General features: G+C 36.3%; 2 protein-coding genes across 2 annotated transcripts; one reads left to right on the top strand and one right to left on the bottom strand.

Moving 5' to 3' along the window:
- Positions 1 to 9,869: 9,869 nt before the first annotated feature.
- On the top strand, positions 9,870 to 10,808 carry OR6C1Q (olfactory receptor family 6 subfamily C member 1Q). The gene has a single exon (NM_001390642.1). The coding sequence runs from the start codon at positions 9,870 to 9,872 to the stop codon at positions 10,806 to 10,808; it is 939 nt and encodes a 312-aa protein (NP_001377571.1).
- Positions 10,809 to 16,298: 5,490 nt separating this feature from the next.
- LOC787833 (olfactory receptor 6C3) lies at positions 16,299 to 17,244 on the bottom strand. The gene is given in 2 exon segments (XM_059886957.1): positions 16,299 to 16,547; positions 16,549 to 17,244. Coding segments are annotated over 2 exon segments (945 nt in total).
- Between the last annotated feature and the right edge of the window lie 2,194 nt (positions 17,245 to 19,438).

Here is a 19,438-nt window from a genome sequence, read left to right as displayed (position 1 = left end):
AAAGAGATAAAAGTCCAAAGAGATAAAATGTACTTTAAATGTAGAGCTTTTTATTTTGTAAAGTTCAGTAGCTATTTTCAAGGTAAATGTTTACCATATTATGTGCTAGTCATAGAATTCATATATTCTCTATCACTTTTGAAAAATGTTTATATTCAAATAATTCAGAGTAAATGCAATAAAACTAAATCACTACCACTTTCCTGAACTTAGTGATCATATTTATGACAATTATTTTTCATTCCTGGTGAAGTGTTCACAAACCTCCAATTTTTAGGGTCTACTTTTCTAAATTAATTTTATTTGATTGGGTTATTTTCTCTTTCTTCATGTCCCTTGTAAATTGGTTGTTATCTACACATTTGGCAAAACAGTCACCTCTCCCTGAGGATGGATTTGTTTAGGGGAAACCGTAATCATTCGGTCCATCTAGAGTTTCTGGGAGCCTCTCAGATCTTTTCTAAGGATGTGTCTCCTCAGATTTGTGTTTGGAGATTCCTTGGTAAACTGAGTGAAGGTGGGAAACATTTCTACTTTGATTCCATTGTGTCCCTGTTTTTGTACAGTATCTAAAGATAGCAGGTCTGCAAAAAATATTTGTGGAATGAATAACAGTGATTCAGTCAATAGATTATTTTTGTCACTTCTAATATTAGATTAAAAGGAATCTGAATTATAAAATCTTGTAAAATTCCTAGATTTTATGCTTTCTTTAATTCCTGGGACCCAGTTTAACAATTGGATAAAAAGGAACACTTGGATAATAGATCTTTCTCAACAACCTGTCCCAGAACACGTGTATACCTGTGGCGGATTCGTGTTGATATATGGCAAAACTAATACAACATTGTAAAGTTAAACAATAAAATAAAATAAATAATCTAAGAAGATTCTTGGAAAAGACTGACAATTTTAATGAACATTTTTTCAAAGTTTTTCATGTCACTTTATGGGAATTCACTTAGCACCATCTTCTAGATCATTCTTATTTTATTGTTCTCAATTTCATGTTTTGAATAATTCATTTTATACTTAATAGATTTGGGAGCTACTTTATGGAGACATTTTATTATATAAGAAAGGAAGTTGAAAAAAAAAGAAAGGAAGTTGTAATGTTTACATATGAGATTCATTCATCTTAGTATTTTAGCCAGCTAGCAAAAAAATGCTTTTCAGAGAAATACTGATTTAGGAAATTCAGGAAACCACTTCCATAACTTTTGCACATTTAGATATCTTCACATAGATACTATGCAAAATATTGCATATGCCTCTGGCCTATTTCTTATGTTTTTTTATCCCTATGGACATTGTCTGGCAAGTTTTCTGTTTCAGTAGTGGTACAAATGTTGATAACATGTTTATAATCCTCAGTGTATTTTCCTCTTCACCCTGGTTGGTACATTTGATTCACTGGAGTATTTCCAATGAGCCTTGGGCATATGTAGTGGATAAAGCAACACTTGTCTCATGCAGGTTAAATTCCACATGGAAATCATGTCCATAAAGGACCACATTAACTCCATATATGCTTTCCTTCACTATTTTTGCTCTCATGGTTAAATGGAAAATGCATCCAAATATTTTCTATAGTAACTATAGAAATAAAATAATTTCAAATGTATTGAGAAAAAATAACTCTCTAGAAGTGCTGCATTGCTTAAAGGAAAACTGAAACAGTTTCCAATATATTATTTGTAATTTCAACTGGCTGATGTGATGCATTGTATGACAAGGAGAGGTAAGATTGTGAAGTAAAAGGCAATGAATCTTTTCTAAGCACTGATTTATTAGTTTTTAGCTCAGCTTTTTATCAGGTTCAGATGAATAATTGGAGTTGCATTTCTTTCTGATGTATGTCAAGGATTATGAAAAATGAACATGTTTACATTTCCTGATTGTCATTGGAATATATTTTTTCATTAGTTTTCAGAAAATTATTCTCTGAGTTTGGTCTTCCTTACTGAATAAAGGTTTGCAAAGTAACACAAGCTTCTGTTTCAGACAAAAAGAGTTTAGAATTCTAATTTGACCATTAACTAGCTGTATGATTTTGTTCATATTATTTAACCTCTTAGTGTCAGTTTCTCCAAACTTAACATAGTGTTATTATAATAAGTAAATGAGGTAAGTACATCAACTGCAGCATTGTCCCTTAAATGAGGTTCTTCATAAATAGTTACTATTTTTTTATAGTGACACCATCTTTCTCAAATGTGACAACTGATTTTATTTTTAGGAATAATGAAGAGAACAATATTTATGTGAGTAAAAGCTTTAAAATTGTATATAATTTAATTTTACTTGTAAATTAAATAAGCCCTCACAATAACTCAATGAAGCATTGTCCAAATTTTCACAGTGGGGGAAGGGGGTAAGCACAGAATCCAAACCAAAAATTCAGGAAGGGTTATATTTTTAACAAATTTTCCTTGGAATGCAAAGCCCCAATAATCTCACACATTATAAATTAACTCCTGATCAGTTCAGTTGCTCAATCATGTCTGATTCTCTGGGACCCCATGGACTACAGCATGCTACGCTTCCTGTCCATCACCAACTCACGGAGCTTGCTCAACCTAATGTCCATTGAGTTGGTGATGTCATCCAACGATTTCATGCTGTTTTCCCCTTCTCTTCCTATCTTCAATCTTTCAAAGCATCAGGATCCTTCCCAATGAGTCAGTTATTCATATGAGGTGGCCAAAGTACTGGAGCTTCAGCTTCAGTATCAGTCCTTCCAATGAATATTCAGGACTGATTTCATTTAGGATGGACTGGTTGGATCTCCTTGCAGTCCAAGATACTCAACAGTCTTCCCCACATCACGGTTCAAAAGCATCGATTCTTCAGTGCTCAGCTTTCTTTATAGTCCAGTTCTCACATTTGTACATAACTATGAAAAACCATAGCTTTGACTAGACAGACATTGTTGGGAAAATAATGTCTCTGCTTTTTAATATGCCATCTAGGATGGTCATAGCTTTTCTTCCAAGGAGTAAGCATCTTTTAATTTCATGGTGGCAGTCACCATCTGCAGTGATTTCTGAGCCCCCCAAAATAAAGTCTGTCACTGTTTCCATTGTTTCCCCATCTATTTGCCATGAAGTGATAGGACTGGATGCCTTGATCTTTGCTCTTTTGAGTGTTGAGTTTTAAGCCAGCTTTTTCACTCTCCTCTTTCACTTTCATAAAGAAGCTTGTTAGTTCTTCTTTGTTTTCTGCCATAAGGGTGGTGTCATCTGCATATCTGAGGTTATTGATATTTCTCCTGGCAATCCTGATTCCAGTTTGTGCTTCATCCAGCCCAGTATTTTGGATGATGCAATCTGCATATAAATTAAATAAGCAGTGATAGTGTACAGCCTTGATGTACTCCTTTTCCTGTTTGGAACCAGTCTGTTGTTCCATGTCTGGTTCTAACTGTTGCTACTTGAACTGCATGCATTTCTCAAGGGGCAGGTAAGGTGGTCTGGTATTCCCATCTCTTGAAGAATTTTCCACACTTTATTGTGATCTACACAGTCAAAAGCTTTGGCATAGTCAATAAAGCAGAAGTAGATGTTTTTCTGGGACTCTCTTGCTTTTTCAATGATCCAGCGGATGTTGGCAATTTGATCTCTGGTTCGTCTGCCTTCTCTAAATCCACCTTGAACATCTGGAAATTCATGGTTCATGTACTGTTGAAGCCTAACTTGGAGGATTTTGTGTGTTACTTTGCTAGCATGTGAGATGAGGGCAATTGTGTGGTAGTTTGAGCATTCTTTGGCATTGCCTTTCTTTGGGATTTAATGAAAACTGACCATTTCCAGTCCTGTGGCCACTGCTGAGTTTTCCAAATTTGCTGGCATACTGAGTGCAGCACTTTCACAGTGTCATCTTTTAGGATTTGAAAGAGTTCAACTGGAATTCCATCACCTCCACTAGCTTTGTTCATAGTGATGCTTCCTGAGGCTAACCTGACTTCAGACTCCAGGATATCTGGCTCTAGGTGAGTGACCACACCATCGTGGTTATCTGGGTCATTAAGATCTTTTTTTTGTATAGTTCTTTTGTGTATTCTTGCCAGCTCTTCTTAATATCTTCTGCTTCTGTTAGATCCATACCATTTCTGTCCTTTATTGTGACCATCTTTGCATGAAATGTTCCTTGGTATCTCTAATTTTCTTGAAGATAGCTCTAGTCTTTCCCATTCTATTGTTTTCCTCAACTTATTGGATTTATCACTGAGGAAGGCTTTCTTATCTCTCCCTGCCATTCTTTGAAACTCTGCTTTCAAATGGGTATATCTTTCCTTATCTCCTTTGCCTTTTGCTTCTCTTCTTTTCTCAGCTATTTGTATGCCTCCTCAGACAACCATTTTGCCTTTTGCATTTCTTTTTCTTGGAGATGGTCTTGATCACTGCCTCCTGTAGAATATCATGAACCTCCATCCATAGTTCTTCAGTCATTTTGTCTATCAGATCTAATCCTTTGAATCTATATGTCACTTCTGTTGTATAATTGTAAGGAAGTTGATTTAGGTCATAACTGAATGATCTAGTGATATCCCCCACTTTCTTCAATTTAAGTCTGAATTTGGCAATAAAGAGTTCATGACCTGAGCCACAGTCAGCTCCCAGTCTTATTTTTGTGGACTGTATAGAGCTTCTCCATGTTTGGCTGCAAAGAATATAATCAATCTGATTTTAGTAGTGACCATCTGGTGATGTCCATGTGTGGAAAGTTCTCTTGTCTTGTTGAAAGAGGATGTTTGCTATGACCCTTGCGTTCTTTTGGCAAAACTCTGTTATCCTTTTCCTGCTTCATTTTGTACTCCAAGTCTAAACTCACCTGTTAGTTTAGGTATCTCTTGACTTCCTACTTTTCCATTCCAATCCCCTATGATGAAAAGGACATCTTTTGGGGGTTTTCGTTCTAGAAGGTCTTGTAGGTCTTCACAGAACTGTTCAACTTTAGATTCTTCTGCTTTAGTGATTGGGGCATAGGCTTGGATTACTGTGATATTGAATAGTTTCTCTGGAAAAGAACAGAGATCATTCTGTTGTTTTTGAGATTTCATCCAAGTACTCCATTTTAGAATCCTGTGTTGACTATAAGGGCTACTTCATTTTTTCTAAGGGATTCTTTCCCACTATAGTAGATACAATGGTCATCTGAATTAAATTTGACCATTCCAATACATTTTAGTTCACTGATTCCTAAAATGATATTCACTCTTGCCATCTCCTGTTTGAACACTTCTAATTTACCTTGATTCAAGGACCTAATATTCCAGGTTCCTATGCAATATTGTTCTTTACAGCATCAGACTTTACTTCCATCACCAGTCACATCCACAATTGGGTGTTGTTTTCGCTTTGGCTCCTCTCATTCTTTCTGGAGTTATTTCTCCACTGATCTCCAGTAGCATATTGGGCCCCTACCGACCTGGTGAGTTCCTTTCAGTGGCCTATCTTTTTGCCTTTTCATACTGTTCATGGGGTTCTCAAGGCAAGAGTTCTGAAGTGGTTTACCATTCCCTTCTCCAGTGGACAACATTTTGTCAGGATTCTCCAACGTGACCAGTCCATCTTGGGTGGCCCTGCTCAGCATGGTTCATAGTTTCTTGGAGTTACACAAGGCTGTGGTCCATGTGATCACTTTGATTAATTTTCTGTGATTGTGGTTATCATTTGGTCTGCTCTCTGACAGATAAGGGTAAGGATAATTCCTGATGCCATTTTATTATAAGTATTTATATTGCTTTTTAAGCTAAATTTTATCTTCAAGTGTATATATAGTTTTCAAACTGAAACAATCAGGAGAGAAATAAAAACAGCTCTGATTAATAATCTGAAAATAATCTTAATTTATTCTTCTCAGTTTCTGGTGTTTTTTTTTTTTTTTTTTCCTTCATGCAATTGTGATGAAGGTCTTCCACAATATTTGATGTCATGGTAAACACAGTCAGGAGAGGAATTAATCATTTAAAAAAAATTAGAGCTGTTATAAAACCAAACTATTTTCCAACATATCAAGTGAAGTGAAGTGAAGTGAAAGTCCCTCAGTCCTGTCCAACTCTTTGCGACCCCATGGATTGTAGCCCACCAGGCTCCTCTGTCCATGGAATTCTCCAAGCAAGAATATTGGCGTGGATTGCCATTTCCTTCCCCAGGGGATCTTCTAGACCCAAGGCTGATCCCAGATCTCCCGCATTGCGGGCAGATTTCTTACCATCTGAGCCACCAGGATCTATTCTCTTCTATGACACAATAGCCTAGTTTATAAACCTAACACCAAAAAAAAAAATGATTAACAAGTGAAAGGACAAGAGAGATAATTGGAAAACTGCACAGTAAATCTGAAGCTGTAAGTTGCCTTGAGGATATATGTATTCACAGCATTACTTGTGATTTCCTAGAAATCTTAATGTTAAGAAGAGAAAATACAATACACATAGAGAATGCTGGAAGCTAATTTATGTTTCCAATTATATTGTGGAATTTAGGGAGTGTCCCACCCACTTCTCACAATTTGCATAAAATAAGGAAAATAATCTGTTTTTAATAGATACATCAATACTGTTGCTTCTTTTAAATTGGAGAATTTGAGGAATGCTAGTGCTCTTTTTGCAAGAAGTCATCCTTACAATCTACTAAAGAATGACAGAGGTCTCCTGAAAACCATTTCCGTTATCTTGCTTGAAGCAATGTCAAGCTTTTTCCTTTTTTGTTTTCCTTTTTATTGGATATAGTTGTTTTACAATATTATGTTATAAGTAGTATCAATTATGCATAAACTAGATAACTAATGAAGCATACTATATAGCACAAAGAACTCTACGCAACAATAGCACGCGGTTTTCTCAATGGCTCAGTGGGTAAAGAATCTGCCTGCAATGCAGGAGACACAGATTCAATCCCTGGGTCAGGAAGATTGCCTGGAGGAGGAAATGGCAACCCACTCCTGTATTTCTTTCCTGAAAAATTTCATGGACAGAGGAGCCTGGCAGGCTACAGTCCAAAGGACCACAAAGAGTTGGATGCAACTGAGATGAGCAATAGTGAGCAATGATCAATAGTGTATATGGGCCAATCTCAATTATCCCTGCTTCCTCCAGCAAGCAATAGTTTATTGAATATGTTAATTTTCACTTTAAATGAACCACAAGCCTGATTCAACAATGAAATATCTAAGACATTAGAATTTAAAAAGAAAGGGACAGAAAAGAATATGAAGCTTGTTATCCTAAATTCTAAGGGAATAGCAGGGGAAATGTGGGAAAGTCCTAAGGAAGGAAAGTTTAAAATGATGTCTTATAGACTTGGATATATTCTTCATTGCTTTACCAAAAACATCCCAGGAATGGCTGACACTTCACATTCCAGAAATGGTTTACTGATCTGAATTATACACAGCTGTTAATTCCAGACAATTGTTGTTAATTGAGAACAAGGACTTTTACATTTGCCTTAGAAAGTATCTATAAAATACTTGAGTTGCCATGAATTTGTCTACAAAAAACGTAAAGCCTGTTGTTTTTGTAAGTGCTCTTAACATTGTTTTCTTCTGGTCCTTGAGGATTAGCAAAAGAATATATTCATTTTCTCCTAAACATCACATGATTTCCCAGTAGAATTGGCCACTGTTCATCTCAGTTGGAATTTTCCCTGAATCGACAGTAGCTATATTTTTCCTATACAGGAAAGTGAGTGAAAAGAGGGCTCAGGCTTATAAGAGAGATAAACACTGAGAACTTTCACAATATTATGATGCAGACTAGACAGTATATTAAAAAAAAAAAAGAGAGAGACATTGCTTAGCTGACAAAGGTCAGTCTAGTCAAAGTTACAGTCTTTCCAGTAGTCAGGTGTGGATATAAGAGTTGGACCATAAAGAAAGTTGAGCCCTGAAGAATTAATGCTTTTGAACTGTGGTGTTGGAAAAGACTCCTGAGAGTCCCTTGGACTGCAAGGAGATCAAATCAATCAATTGCAAATGAAATCAGTCCTGAATATTAATTGGAAAGACTGATGCTGAAGCTGAAGCTCCAATAATTTGGACACCTGATGCAAAGAACTGGCAAATTGGAAAAGACCCTGGTGCTGGGAAAGATTGAAGGCAGGAGGAGAAGGGGACAACAAAGGATGATATGGTTGGATGGCATCACTGACTTGATAGATGTAGGTTTGGATGGACTCTGGGAGTTGGTGATGGACAGGGAGGCCTGGACTGCTGCAGTCCATGGGGTCACAAATAGACAAGACTGAGAGATGAAACTGAGTAATGATGCCATACATACTAAAAAGGGCTTCCCTGGTGGCTCAAATGCAATGCAGGAGACCCTAGTTTGATCCCTTAGTCAAAAAATCCCCTGGAGAAGGGAATGGCTACCAACTCCAGTATTCTTGCCTGGAGAATCCTATGAATATAAGAGCCTGACCTATGGGATATAGTCCATAGGTTTGCAAAGAGCTGGACAACTGAGTGACTAAGCATGCACATACAACAAATCAATAAACTTATATCTTTAAATTAAATATTCTATTGCATAAAGATCTCTCCTGATACTGGAATTAACTTTACCACTCAATTTGAATTCACAGCATGAGTGATATTGAAAAGAACTGGATCAATTTATTGAGGGAATTCTTTGTTTGTTTGTTTGTTTTAAGTAAATGGATTGTTATTATTATTATTGCTAAACAGGAAGACAAAATAGAAGGCTTTCATTGCTATTTAATGAATTATACCAATATACTGACAGAGTATAGCTTTAACTAAGTGAACATGAATGTATAAAAAAGGAAAATATAAAAATACAACATAGACTAGAAAGCAGAATACACACACATATAGAGAATAATAATAACATTTAGAAGGGAGAAATTTTGAAGAAAAAATGTTCTCTGGAAGGTATTGCTTTATGTTTGGTATTAGATATTCATACAATTTGGTCTCCTTAGCCAATGACACAGATCCAGTCTATGAAAAATCCACTCTGCCTCCTCTGTACTCTGGACTCTACAGAAGTTCCCTAACTTTTTGTGACCAGGGGATCAATTTAGTAGATGACAATTTTTCCATGGACCTGGGTGGGGGGTAGTTACAGGATGGCTCAAGCTCATTATGTGTATTTTGCACTGTATATCTATTATTATTTCATCCTCATCATATCAGATCATCAGGCATTAGATTGCAGAGTTCAGAAACCCCTGCTCCAATGCTTGAGGAGGTCACAACAATGAGTCCATTAGATGTGATTCAGATAAGGACTTGGAAGTTAGGAAAGTGAATGTGAGTCAGAGTGAGAACTTAGAAGTCTTTCATATTGTTGAAGATTTAACTCCAGTGATGTTCATTTGGGAGACAGTCCCATTCGAGCAATCTTTCTCCTGACATTTTTGGATTTTCTATATTAACTAGCAAATACTAATACAAGAAATCAGATAAAAGATTAGGAAATAATAGAGTTTTACTGAGTTTGAAGAAAAGATGAGGAGCTTCCCAACGGGAAAGAAGTCATTTAGGGAAGGATTTAATAGAGTCAACAAGTAGCATTTCTATTCCAGTATTTCAAACACTTAGAAAAGCCTAGGTTAAAATTCCTACTCCTCTTACTTAGAGTATGTGAATAGGATAAAATGAAAACTATATATTTTTAACCTCATACAGATAAATAAAATAGGGATTTCAAAAGAAATATTCTATGATAAATACACACACTAGCATATGGTACAAAAAAAAAGTCTTAAAAAATAAATTCTCCCAAGTTAAATTAATATGGCATAGCCCTTCCAGAAATAAATTCCAGTCCTATCCATGGATACTTCCCTTTTCTTTGAGCTTCTTTGTGTTTTACTCTGAAGGTTATTGAAAAGAAGATAATGAGAAATTACACAGAAATAAGAGAGTTTATCCTCCTGGGACTGTCAGATGACCCACAAGTTCAGGTTGTGATCTTTGTCTTTCTGCTCATCACCTACATGCTCAGCATCACTGGGAACCTGACCATTATCATCCTGACCCTGCTGGATGCCCACCTCCAGACCCCCATGTATTTCTTCCTCAGGAGTTTCTCTATATTAGAGGTGTCATTCACAACTGTCACTATACCAAAGTTCCTGACCACCATCATTACAGGAGATAAAACTATCCCTTTTAATGATTGTATGGCTCAGTTATTTTTTTTCATTCTCTTGGGAGTCACTGAGTTTTACCTTCTGGCTGCCATGTCGTATGACCGCTACATTGCCATCTGCAAACCGCTGCATTACATGACCATCATGAATCGTAAAGTCTGCGCCCTGCTTGTCTTGGCTTCTTGGCTGGCTTCATTCTTAATTATATTCCCATCACTCATGCTGTTCATACAGCTTGATTACTGTAAGTCCAATGCTATCGATCATTTTACTTGTGATTATTTCCCCTTATTACACCTTTCATGTTCAAACACTAAATTACTAGAGATGATGGGCTTTTCCTCTGCTGTGTTTACCCTAATGTTCACTTTGACATTAATAATTCTTTCCTATACGTATATCATCAGAACAATTTTGAGGATCCCTTCTACCACTCAGAGGACAAAGGCCTTTTCCACGTGTTCTTCCCACATGATTGTCATCTCCATCTCTTATGGCAGCTGCATTTTCATGTATATGAATCCATCAGCAAAGGACAGGGTGTCTTTGAGCAAGGGAGTGGCTGTGCTAAACACCTCAGTAGCCCCCATGCTGAACCCTTTTATTTATACCCTAAGAAATCTACAAGTCAAGCAAGCCTTCATGGACATGGCCAGGAAGATTCTACTTTTCTCAAGGAAATGAAAAAATAAAAGTCCTGCTTTATAAATTAGAGGCATAACAAAGAGCAATCAAATAAAAATCAGGGCTTTTCAAAATCTATTAATTTTCACATAATTTCCCTAGAAGTGTTTTTCACTGCTCATACTTTTATTGCCAGCATCTTACCAAAGATAGTATATACATTATTCCCATTCTAATTCCCATCATTCTCTCATGTATTTCCCTTCCCTTGGGCTTATCATTCCACTTTGTAGCCTTGGACTGGCTTAATTTCCCTTTTTGAAACATTTTTTAAGTCCTTGTTTTCACAATATTTCTTATAAAATTAAGAGCAGACAGAAAGAGGCAGAGAAGCAGCACATGAGAGAGAACTGTGTTTTGATTTCACCAAGAAATATTCTTTCTAGAAATTTAGGGAATATTAAATTATTTTAGGCACTATTTTTTCAATTTTTTTTAATTGGAGGATAATTGTTTAACAATGTTGTCTTGGTTTCTTGCATGCATTAACATGATTCAGTCATAAGTATCCATATGTCTCCTCCTTCTTGACTTCACTTCTGCCTCCTACCCCAGCCTGCCCCTCTACATTGTCACAGAGCCCTGGGTTAAGTTCCCTGTGTTATACAGCAACCTCTCATTGCTACCTATTTTACATATGTAATGTATAAGTTTCAATGCTATTCTCTCAATTCATCCTGCCTTCTCCCAACCCACACTGCCACTATGCTCACAAGTCTGTTTTCTATGTCATGTCCCTATTGCTGCCCTGGAAATAGGTTCACCAGTACCATTTTTCTAGATTCCATATTGAACATCAACATTTTAGCATCAGCAAACTAAAATGGACTGGAATGGGTGAATTTAACTCAGATGACCATTGTATCTACTACTGTGGACAAGAATCCCTTAAAAGAAATGAAGTAGCCCTGATAGTCAGCAAAAGAGTCCAAAATTCAGTACTTGGATGCAATCTCAAAAATGACAGAATGATCTCTGTTCATTTCCAAGGCAAGCCATTCAATATCAGAGTAATTCACGTCTATGCCCTGACCAGTAATGCTGAAAAAGCTGAAGTTGAACAGTTCCATAACTTCTAGAACTAACATCCAAAAAGATGTCCTTTTCATCATAGAGGACTCCACGAAATACCTGGAGTAATAGGCAAATTTGGCCTTAGAGTACAGAATAGTGCAGGACAAAGGCTAATAGAGTTGCAAAGAAAACACACTGGTCATAAGAAACACCCTATTCCAACAACACAACAGAAGACTCTACACATAGATGTTAGCAGATGGTCAATACCGAAATCAGATTGATAATATTCTATGCAGCCAAAAATGAAGACGTTCTATACAGTCAGCAAAAACAAGATCAGGAGCTAACTGTAACTCAGATCATGAACTCCTTATTGACAAATTCAGACTTAAATTAAAGAAATTAGGGAAAATCACTAGACCATTCAGATATGACCTAAATCAAATCCCTTGCAATTATACAGTGAAAGTGACAAATAGATTCAAAGGATTAGATCTAATAGACAGAATGACTGAAGAACTATGGACAGAGACTTATGACATTCTACAGCAGGCAGTGATCGAGACAATCTCCAAGAAAAAGAAATGCAAAAAGGCAAAATGGTTGTCTGAGGAGGCCTTACAAACAACTGAGAAAAGTACAGACACAAAATGCGAAGGAAAAAAGGAAAGATATACCCATTTGAATGCAGAGTTACAAAGAATAGTAAAGAACAAAAAGAAAACCTCCCTCAGTGATCAATGCAAAGAGGTAGAGGAAAACACTAGAATGGGAAAGACTGAAAATCTCTTCAAGAAAATTAAAGATACCAAGGGAACATTTCCTGCAAAGATGGGGACAATAAAATACAGAAATGGTATGGATCTAAAAGAAACAGAAGATAATAAGAAGAGGTGGCAAGAATACACAAAAGAACTGTATACAAAAGATCTTTATGACCCAGATAATCACGATGGTGTGATCACTCACCTGGAGCCAGACATCCTGGAATGCAAAATCAAGTGGGCCCTAGGAAGCATCACTATGAACAAAACTAGTGGAGGTGATGGAATTCCAGTTGAGCTCTTCCAAATCCTAAAAGATGATACTGTGAAAGTGCTCCACTCAATATGCCAGCAAATTTGGAAAACTCAGCAGTGGCCACAGGAATGGAAATGGTCAGTTTTCATTCCAATCCCAAAGAAGGGCAATGCCAAAGAATGCTCAAACTACCACACAGCTGTGCTCATCTCACATGCTCAAAATCCTCCTAGCCAAGCTTCAACGGTACATGAACCATGAACTTCCAGATGTTCAAGGTGGATTTAGAGAAGGCAGAGGAACCAGAGATCAAATTGCCAACATCCACTGGATCATGGAAAAAGTAAGATAGTCCCAGAAAAGCATCTACTTCTGCTTTATTGACTATGCCAAAGCTTTTGACTGTGTAGATCACAACAAACTGTGGAAAATTCTTAAAGAAATGGGAATACAAGACCACCTGATCTGCCTCTTGAGAAATTTGTATGCAGGTCAGGAAGCAACAGTTAGAACCAGACATGGAGCAGCAGACTGGTTCTAAATAGGGAAAGGAGTATGTCAAGGATGTATATTGTCACCCTGCTTATTTAACTTATATGTAGAGTACATCATGAGAAACTCTGGGCTGGATAAAGCACAAGCTGGAATCAAGATTGCCAGGAGATATATCAATAACCTCAGATATGCAGATGACACCACCCGTATGGCAGAAAACAAAGAGGACTCTTGATGAAAGTGAAAGAGGAGAGTGAAAATGTTGGCTTAAATCTCCACATTTAGAAAAATAAGATCATGGCATCTGGTCCCATCACTTCATGGCAAATAGATGGGGAAACAATGGAAACAGTGATGGATATCATTTTGGGGGGCTCCAAAATTACTGCAGATGGTGACCACAACCATGAAATTAAAAGACACTTATTCCTTGGAAGAAAAGTTATGACCAAACTACACAGCATATTAAAAAGCAGAGACATTACTTTGTCAACAAATGTCTATTTAGTCAAATCTATGGTTTTTCCAGTAGTCATGTATGGATGTGAGAGTTGGAGTATAAAGAAAACTGAGTGCCAAAAAATTGATGCCTTTGAACTGTGGTGTTGAAGAAGACTCTTGAGAGTCCCTTGGACTACAAGGAGACCCAACCAGTCCATCCTAAAGGAAATCAATCTTGAATATTCATTGGAAGAACTGATGCTGAGGCTGAAACTGCAATACTTTGATCATCTGATACAAAGAACTGACTCATATGAAAAGACCCTCATGCTGGGAAAGATTGAAGGCAGGAGGAGAAGCAGATGACTGAGAATGCGATGGTTGGATGGCATCACCGACTTAATGTTCATTGAGATGGTGATGGGCAGGGAGGCCTGGTGTAGTGCAGTCCATGGGGTCTCAAAGTGTTAGATATGACTGAGTGTTTGAACTGAACGTATATGTATGCATTAATATACAACATTTGTTGTTCTGTTTCTGACTTACTTCACTCTGTATAACAGGCTCTAGATTCATGTACCTCACTACAACTGACTTGAATTTGTTCCTTTATGTGGATGCTTGGTTTATGAACCAGTTTATAACCCAGCATATGGTTGTGCATGTGTGCTCTGTAGAGGCCAAGTCTTTGTGACCCTTTGACAACCTTCTCTGTGCATGTGCTTAACACAACTTCTTTATCCATTCGTCTGTCAGGGGACATCAAGGTTGCTTCCATGTCCTGGTTATTGTGAATTGTGCTGCAATGAACATTAGGATACATGTGTTTTTTAGAACTGTGATTTTGATACATTGATTCTTCCAATTCAAGAATTGGTATATCTCTCCATGTGTTTACGTCATCTTTGATTTCTTTCATCAGTGTCTTATTGTTTCCTCTATACAGCTCTTTTGTGCATTTATTCCTAGATATTTTGTTCTTTTTGTTGCCTTGGTGAATGTGGTTGATTCCTTAATTTCTCTTTTGGATTTTTATTGCTAGTGTATAGGAATTCAAGGGATTTCTGTGTATTGATTTTGTATTCTGCAACCTTACTAAACTCATTGATTAACTCTAGTCATTTTCTGATAGTATTTTTAGGGTTTTCTTTGTACAATATCATGCTGTCTCCAATGAAAGTTTTACTTCTTCTTTTCCAATCTGGATCCCTTTTCTTTCTTATCCTTCTCTATTACCAATTAAATTTAATTTCAGATTTTACCTTTTCATCATGGCTGTGAAATAAGAATAATCATATAAAACATTTCCAAATGAAAAACAAGGTAAACATTTCTTCAAGAGAAAAACATTTACAGTTACTTCAGAAAGTTGTTTAAGAAAAGCTATGATGAACCTAGATAGTATATTAAAAAGCAGAGATATAACTTTGCAAACAAAGATCCATATAGTGAAAGCTATTTTTTTCTAGTAGTTATGTATGAGTGTGAGAGTTGGACCATAAAGAAGGTTGAGCACCCAAGAACTGATGCTTTTAGACTGTGCTGCTAGAGAAGACTCTGGAGTGTCCTTTGGACTGCAAGATCAAACCAGTCAATCCTACAGGAAATCAACTCTGAATATTCATTGGAAGGACTGATGCTGAAGTTCAAGCTCCAAAACTTTGGCCACCTGATTCAGAGAGCCAACTCACTGGAAAAGACCATAGTGCTGGGAAAAATTGAGGGCAGGAGGAGAAGGGGGCAACAGAGGATGAGATGGTTGGATGGCATCGCTAGATCATTGACATCAGTTTGAGCAAACTCAGGAAGATAGTGAAGGACAGGGAAGCCTAGTGTGCTGCAGTCCATGGGAATACAGAGTCAGACATGAATGAGTGACCGAACAATGACATAAAGTTGTTGGAAAGATTCAATGAGCCAATATAAAGAGAATAATTAGAATAGGTCTGTAATATAGTAAATGCTGACAAAAATTAATCTCAACTTTCCTCTTCTCTTTCTCCTTATTATCATAAAAGTATTATTAATAGTAAAAATATTTCAATATACTTGAATTTCTAATCTTTTAAGAATATTTGAATAGATATTTATATTGTATTTCCAGAACTCTATTGATTGCCATTGTTTGATTTCCTGAAAATTCCAAATAGAATAAAATTTCCTAATAATGTCATTTCTATTACCTGGTAAAATGAAAATTTCAGAAGTCCACATCAACCCTCACACTCTTTTAATCAAACTAAATGCCTGTGCATCTTCAAAAATAAAGTTTCTACTCAAAATTTTAACATTTACCTGTGTTTTTTTTTTTTACTTCATTCAAGTATATTTGAATAAAAAAAATTACAGAATATTCTGAAACAATAGTCAGCTTTAACCAGTTTATCGGTTTGGGTGTGGGGAAATTTGAATGTGGAAATAAATGAAAAGGAATCATACAACTGTAATGAAAGAGTTTTTGACAGATTATGAGTAATAGAAAGTATTAATGAGAACTTTATTCTTCTAATGGTACAATCACTTGCATTTACTGGAGAAAAAGATAACCTTTTGGATGGTCTCCTTGAAGGCTTGCTTCACTTGCTGGTTCCTCAATGAATATATATATGGATTCATCATAGGAGGAATAGAAGTATTTATAATAGCAACTCCTTTGTTAAAGGATGCCTTTTCTTTTGCTGAAGGGTTGGCATACATGAATATACAGCTTCCATAAGAGATGGAAATGACAATGATGTGAGAGGAGCATGTAGAAAATGCCTTTTTTTCTCTGACTGGCAGAAGGCAGTCTTAGAATTGTCTTGATGATGAACATGTAGGATAGAATTATTAATGCCAAAGTAAAAAGCAGAATCACTATTGCAGAGTAAAAACCAATCACTTCAAGGAGCCATGTGTCTGAGCAGGATAGTTGCAAGAGAGGGAAATAGTCACAAGTAAAGTGATCAATGATATTAGAACCACAGTAATCTAACTGGAGAAAAAGAATAACAGGTGGGAAGATGTTTAAGAACCCTGCCAGCCAAGCACAAAAGACAAGCAGTACACAGACTCTGTTGTTCATGATGGTTGTGTAATGCAGGGGTTTGCAGATAGCTACATAGCGATCATAGGACATGGCAGTTAGAAGATAAAACTCAGTGATACCCAAGAAAATGAAGAAAAACAGCTGAGCTGTACAATCATTATATGAAATCATTTTGTTCCTGGTGATAATTGTGCCCAGAAATCTAGGAATACAGACAGTTGTAAAGGAGATTTCTAATATAGAGAAGTTCCTGAGGAAAAAATACATAGGTGTCTGTAGATGGGAGTCCACCAAGGTGAGAATGATGATGGTCAAATTCCCAGTGACACTTAATATATATGTGATGATTAAAAAGAGAAAAATCACAATCTGAAGCTCTGGGTCATCTGATAGCCCCAGAAGAATGAATTCTGTGGGTCTTGTGTGGTTTTTCATTGTTGATCCTTTCCCCCCATTCAAAAAGAAAATGGATGTGTCTCCTATAAGAAATAAAAAATCAAAATACATTTGAGGATAGAATACAAAGCTTTTAAAGTATCCTTCATGACGATAATGAATGAAATTTAAAATTCACCTACAGCACTCTCTCCAATTTCTATTCAACTTTTCATTCTAGTGAGGAATATTATCTGAAGTTCAAAATCATTATTTCTTCTTCAAAAATACATTATCATATACTATGGATAAAATAAAATTCTTATGATAACACAAATAGGGTTATTTTTTCTAATAATTTTTAATTTGTTCAAGGTATTTTTAAAAGTATTTAGCTTCCTAAATAAAGATTGCTGGGAGAAATATCAATTTCCTCCGTTATGCAGATAATACCACATTAATGGCAGAAAGTGAAGAGGAATAAATAGTCTCTTGATGAAGGTGAAAGAGGTCAGTGAAAAACCTGGCTTAAAACTCAACATTCAAAAAACTAAGACCATGACATCTGGTCCCATCACCTCATGGCAAGTAGAAGGGGGAAAAATGGAAACTGGCAGATTTTCTTTTCTTGGGTTCTAAAAGCACTGCAGATGGTAACTGCAGCCATGAGATTAAAAGGTGCTTGCTCCTTGGAAGAAAAGCTATTATGAACCTAGACAGTGTATTAAAAAGCAGAAACATAACTTTGTGGGCAAAGGTCTAAGCAGTCAAAGCTGTGGTTTTCCAGTAGTCATGTACGGATGTGAGAGTTGGACCATAAAGAAGGCTTAGAGCCAAAGAATCGATTTCGTTGAACTGTGGTGCTAGAGAAGACTCTTTAGTCCCGGATAGCAAGGAGATAAAATCAGTCAATCCTAAAGGAAATTAACCCTGAATATTCACTGGAAAGACTGAAGCTCTAATAATTTGGCCACCTGATGGGAAGAGCTGACTCACTTTAAAAGACCCTGATGCAGGGAAAGATTGAGGGCTGAGGAGAAGGCGAAAACAGAAGATGAGATACCTTCATAGCATCATCGACTCAGTAGACATGAGTTTGAGCAAACTCCGGGAGACAGTGAAGAATAGCGAACACTGGCATGCTGCAGTTCATGGGTCACAAAGAGTCAGACACGACTAACCACCTGAGCAACAACCACACAACATAGTAATATCTCACATTAGAATACGGGTGTTTACCCATGGGAATATTTTGTTGGCACTCTCTCCCAAATTACCTTTTTAAGGCTTTGGTTGATGCAATCCCTTCTTCCTTTCCTTATAAAAGACTAAAAGCACAAGAAAGGGTAACTTCTGCTACCAAAAGAAATAATTGCCTAGACACAGTTTAGTTCATACAATGCACACATGTTTTCTTTTGTTTTACAATTTTACTTTATCAAAAGAGTAAGTAGATGGTCAAAACCTTTACTGGGAAGCAGCTATTCCTTTAAATAGGGGATGTCATTTTTATAGTTTTATTCCTATAAGAGAAAACCATTCAACTTAAGAAAAATTAATGAACAACTCAAGACTTACTGCTATGCTGCTTCTTTAGGACTCCATGAATAGTTTTCTTTTTAGTAACCACCATTTAATCTTTAATAACAAAAATTTCCTAAATTCACAAACCCATATACAAATAATACTTTAAAACACATAATTGAGATGTAGTAATATGCATTAACCTAAATAATAACAAATTTTACTTACTTCCTGGTTTTTCTTGATGATTTAGTCTCAAATTTTATGGTCTGTCACTTCAATGATTATATAATTTCAGAGTTGATGAAGTGAGTTAGCAAGTTATTTGGTTTCTATAGTACTCTGAAAACAAATATGGTGACTTAACTCTGCAATGGCTCTCAAGGATTATATTCTCATTGTGGTTCAACTGGTAATATTTGACCACAACAGCCTTCATTCCTGATACTGCAAAATTTGGGGCAGATTTCACTATACCACAACGCATAGTTGTTATTTGTCTCTTATACAATCCTTGTGTAAAACAGTTGCACTGGGTGGGTTAATAAAACACTTCTTATATTTGCCCCTTTTCATATAATTAAAACACTACTTATTAAAACATTTCTTTGTATTAATGCACAGATTTTAAATGATTATTTTCTAATTCTGTGATTATATATCCATGCAATTTGAGTAATATTTTTCTTAGGCTTCAGAGACTATTATATTTTCCTACAAATGCTGCTTT

Source organism: Bos taurus, chromosome 5 (genome assembly GCF_002263795.3).
Source record: "Bos taurus isolate L1 Dominette 01449 registration number 42190680 breed Hereford chromosome 5, ARS-UCD2.0, whole genome shotgun sequence".
Lineage (NCBI taxonomy): Eukaryota > Metazoa > Chordata > Mammalia > Artiodactyla > Bovidae > Bos > Bos taurus.
The sequence above is the reverse complement of the archived record's forward strand: the minus strand, read 5'-3'. Positions and strand labels throughout refer to the sequence as shown.

Excerpts from the sequence above, each read along its gene's own strand:
- OR6C1Q (NM_001390642.1), top strand. The coding sequence starts at position 9,870 with ATGAGAAATTACACAGAAATAAGAGAGTTTATCCTCCTGGGACTGTCA.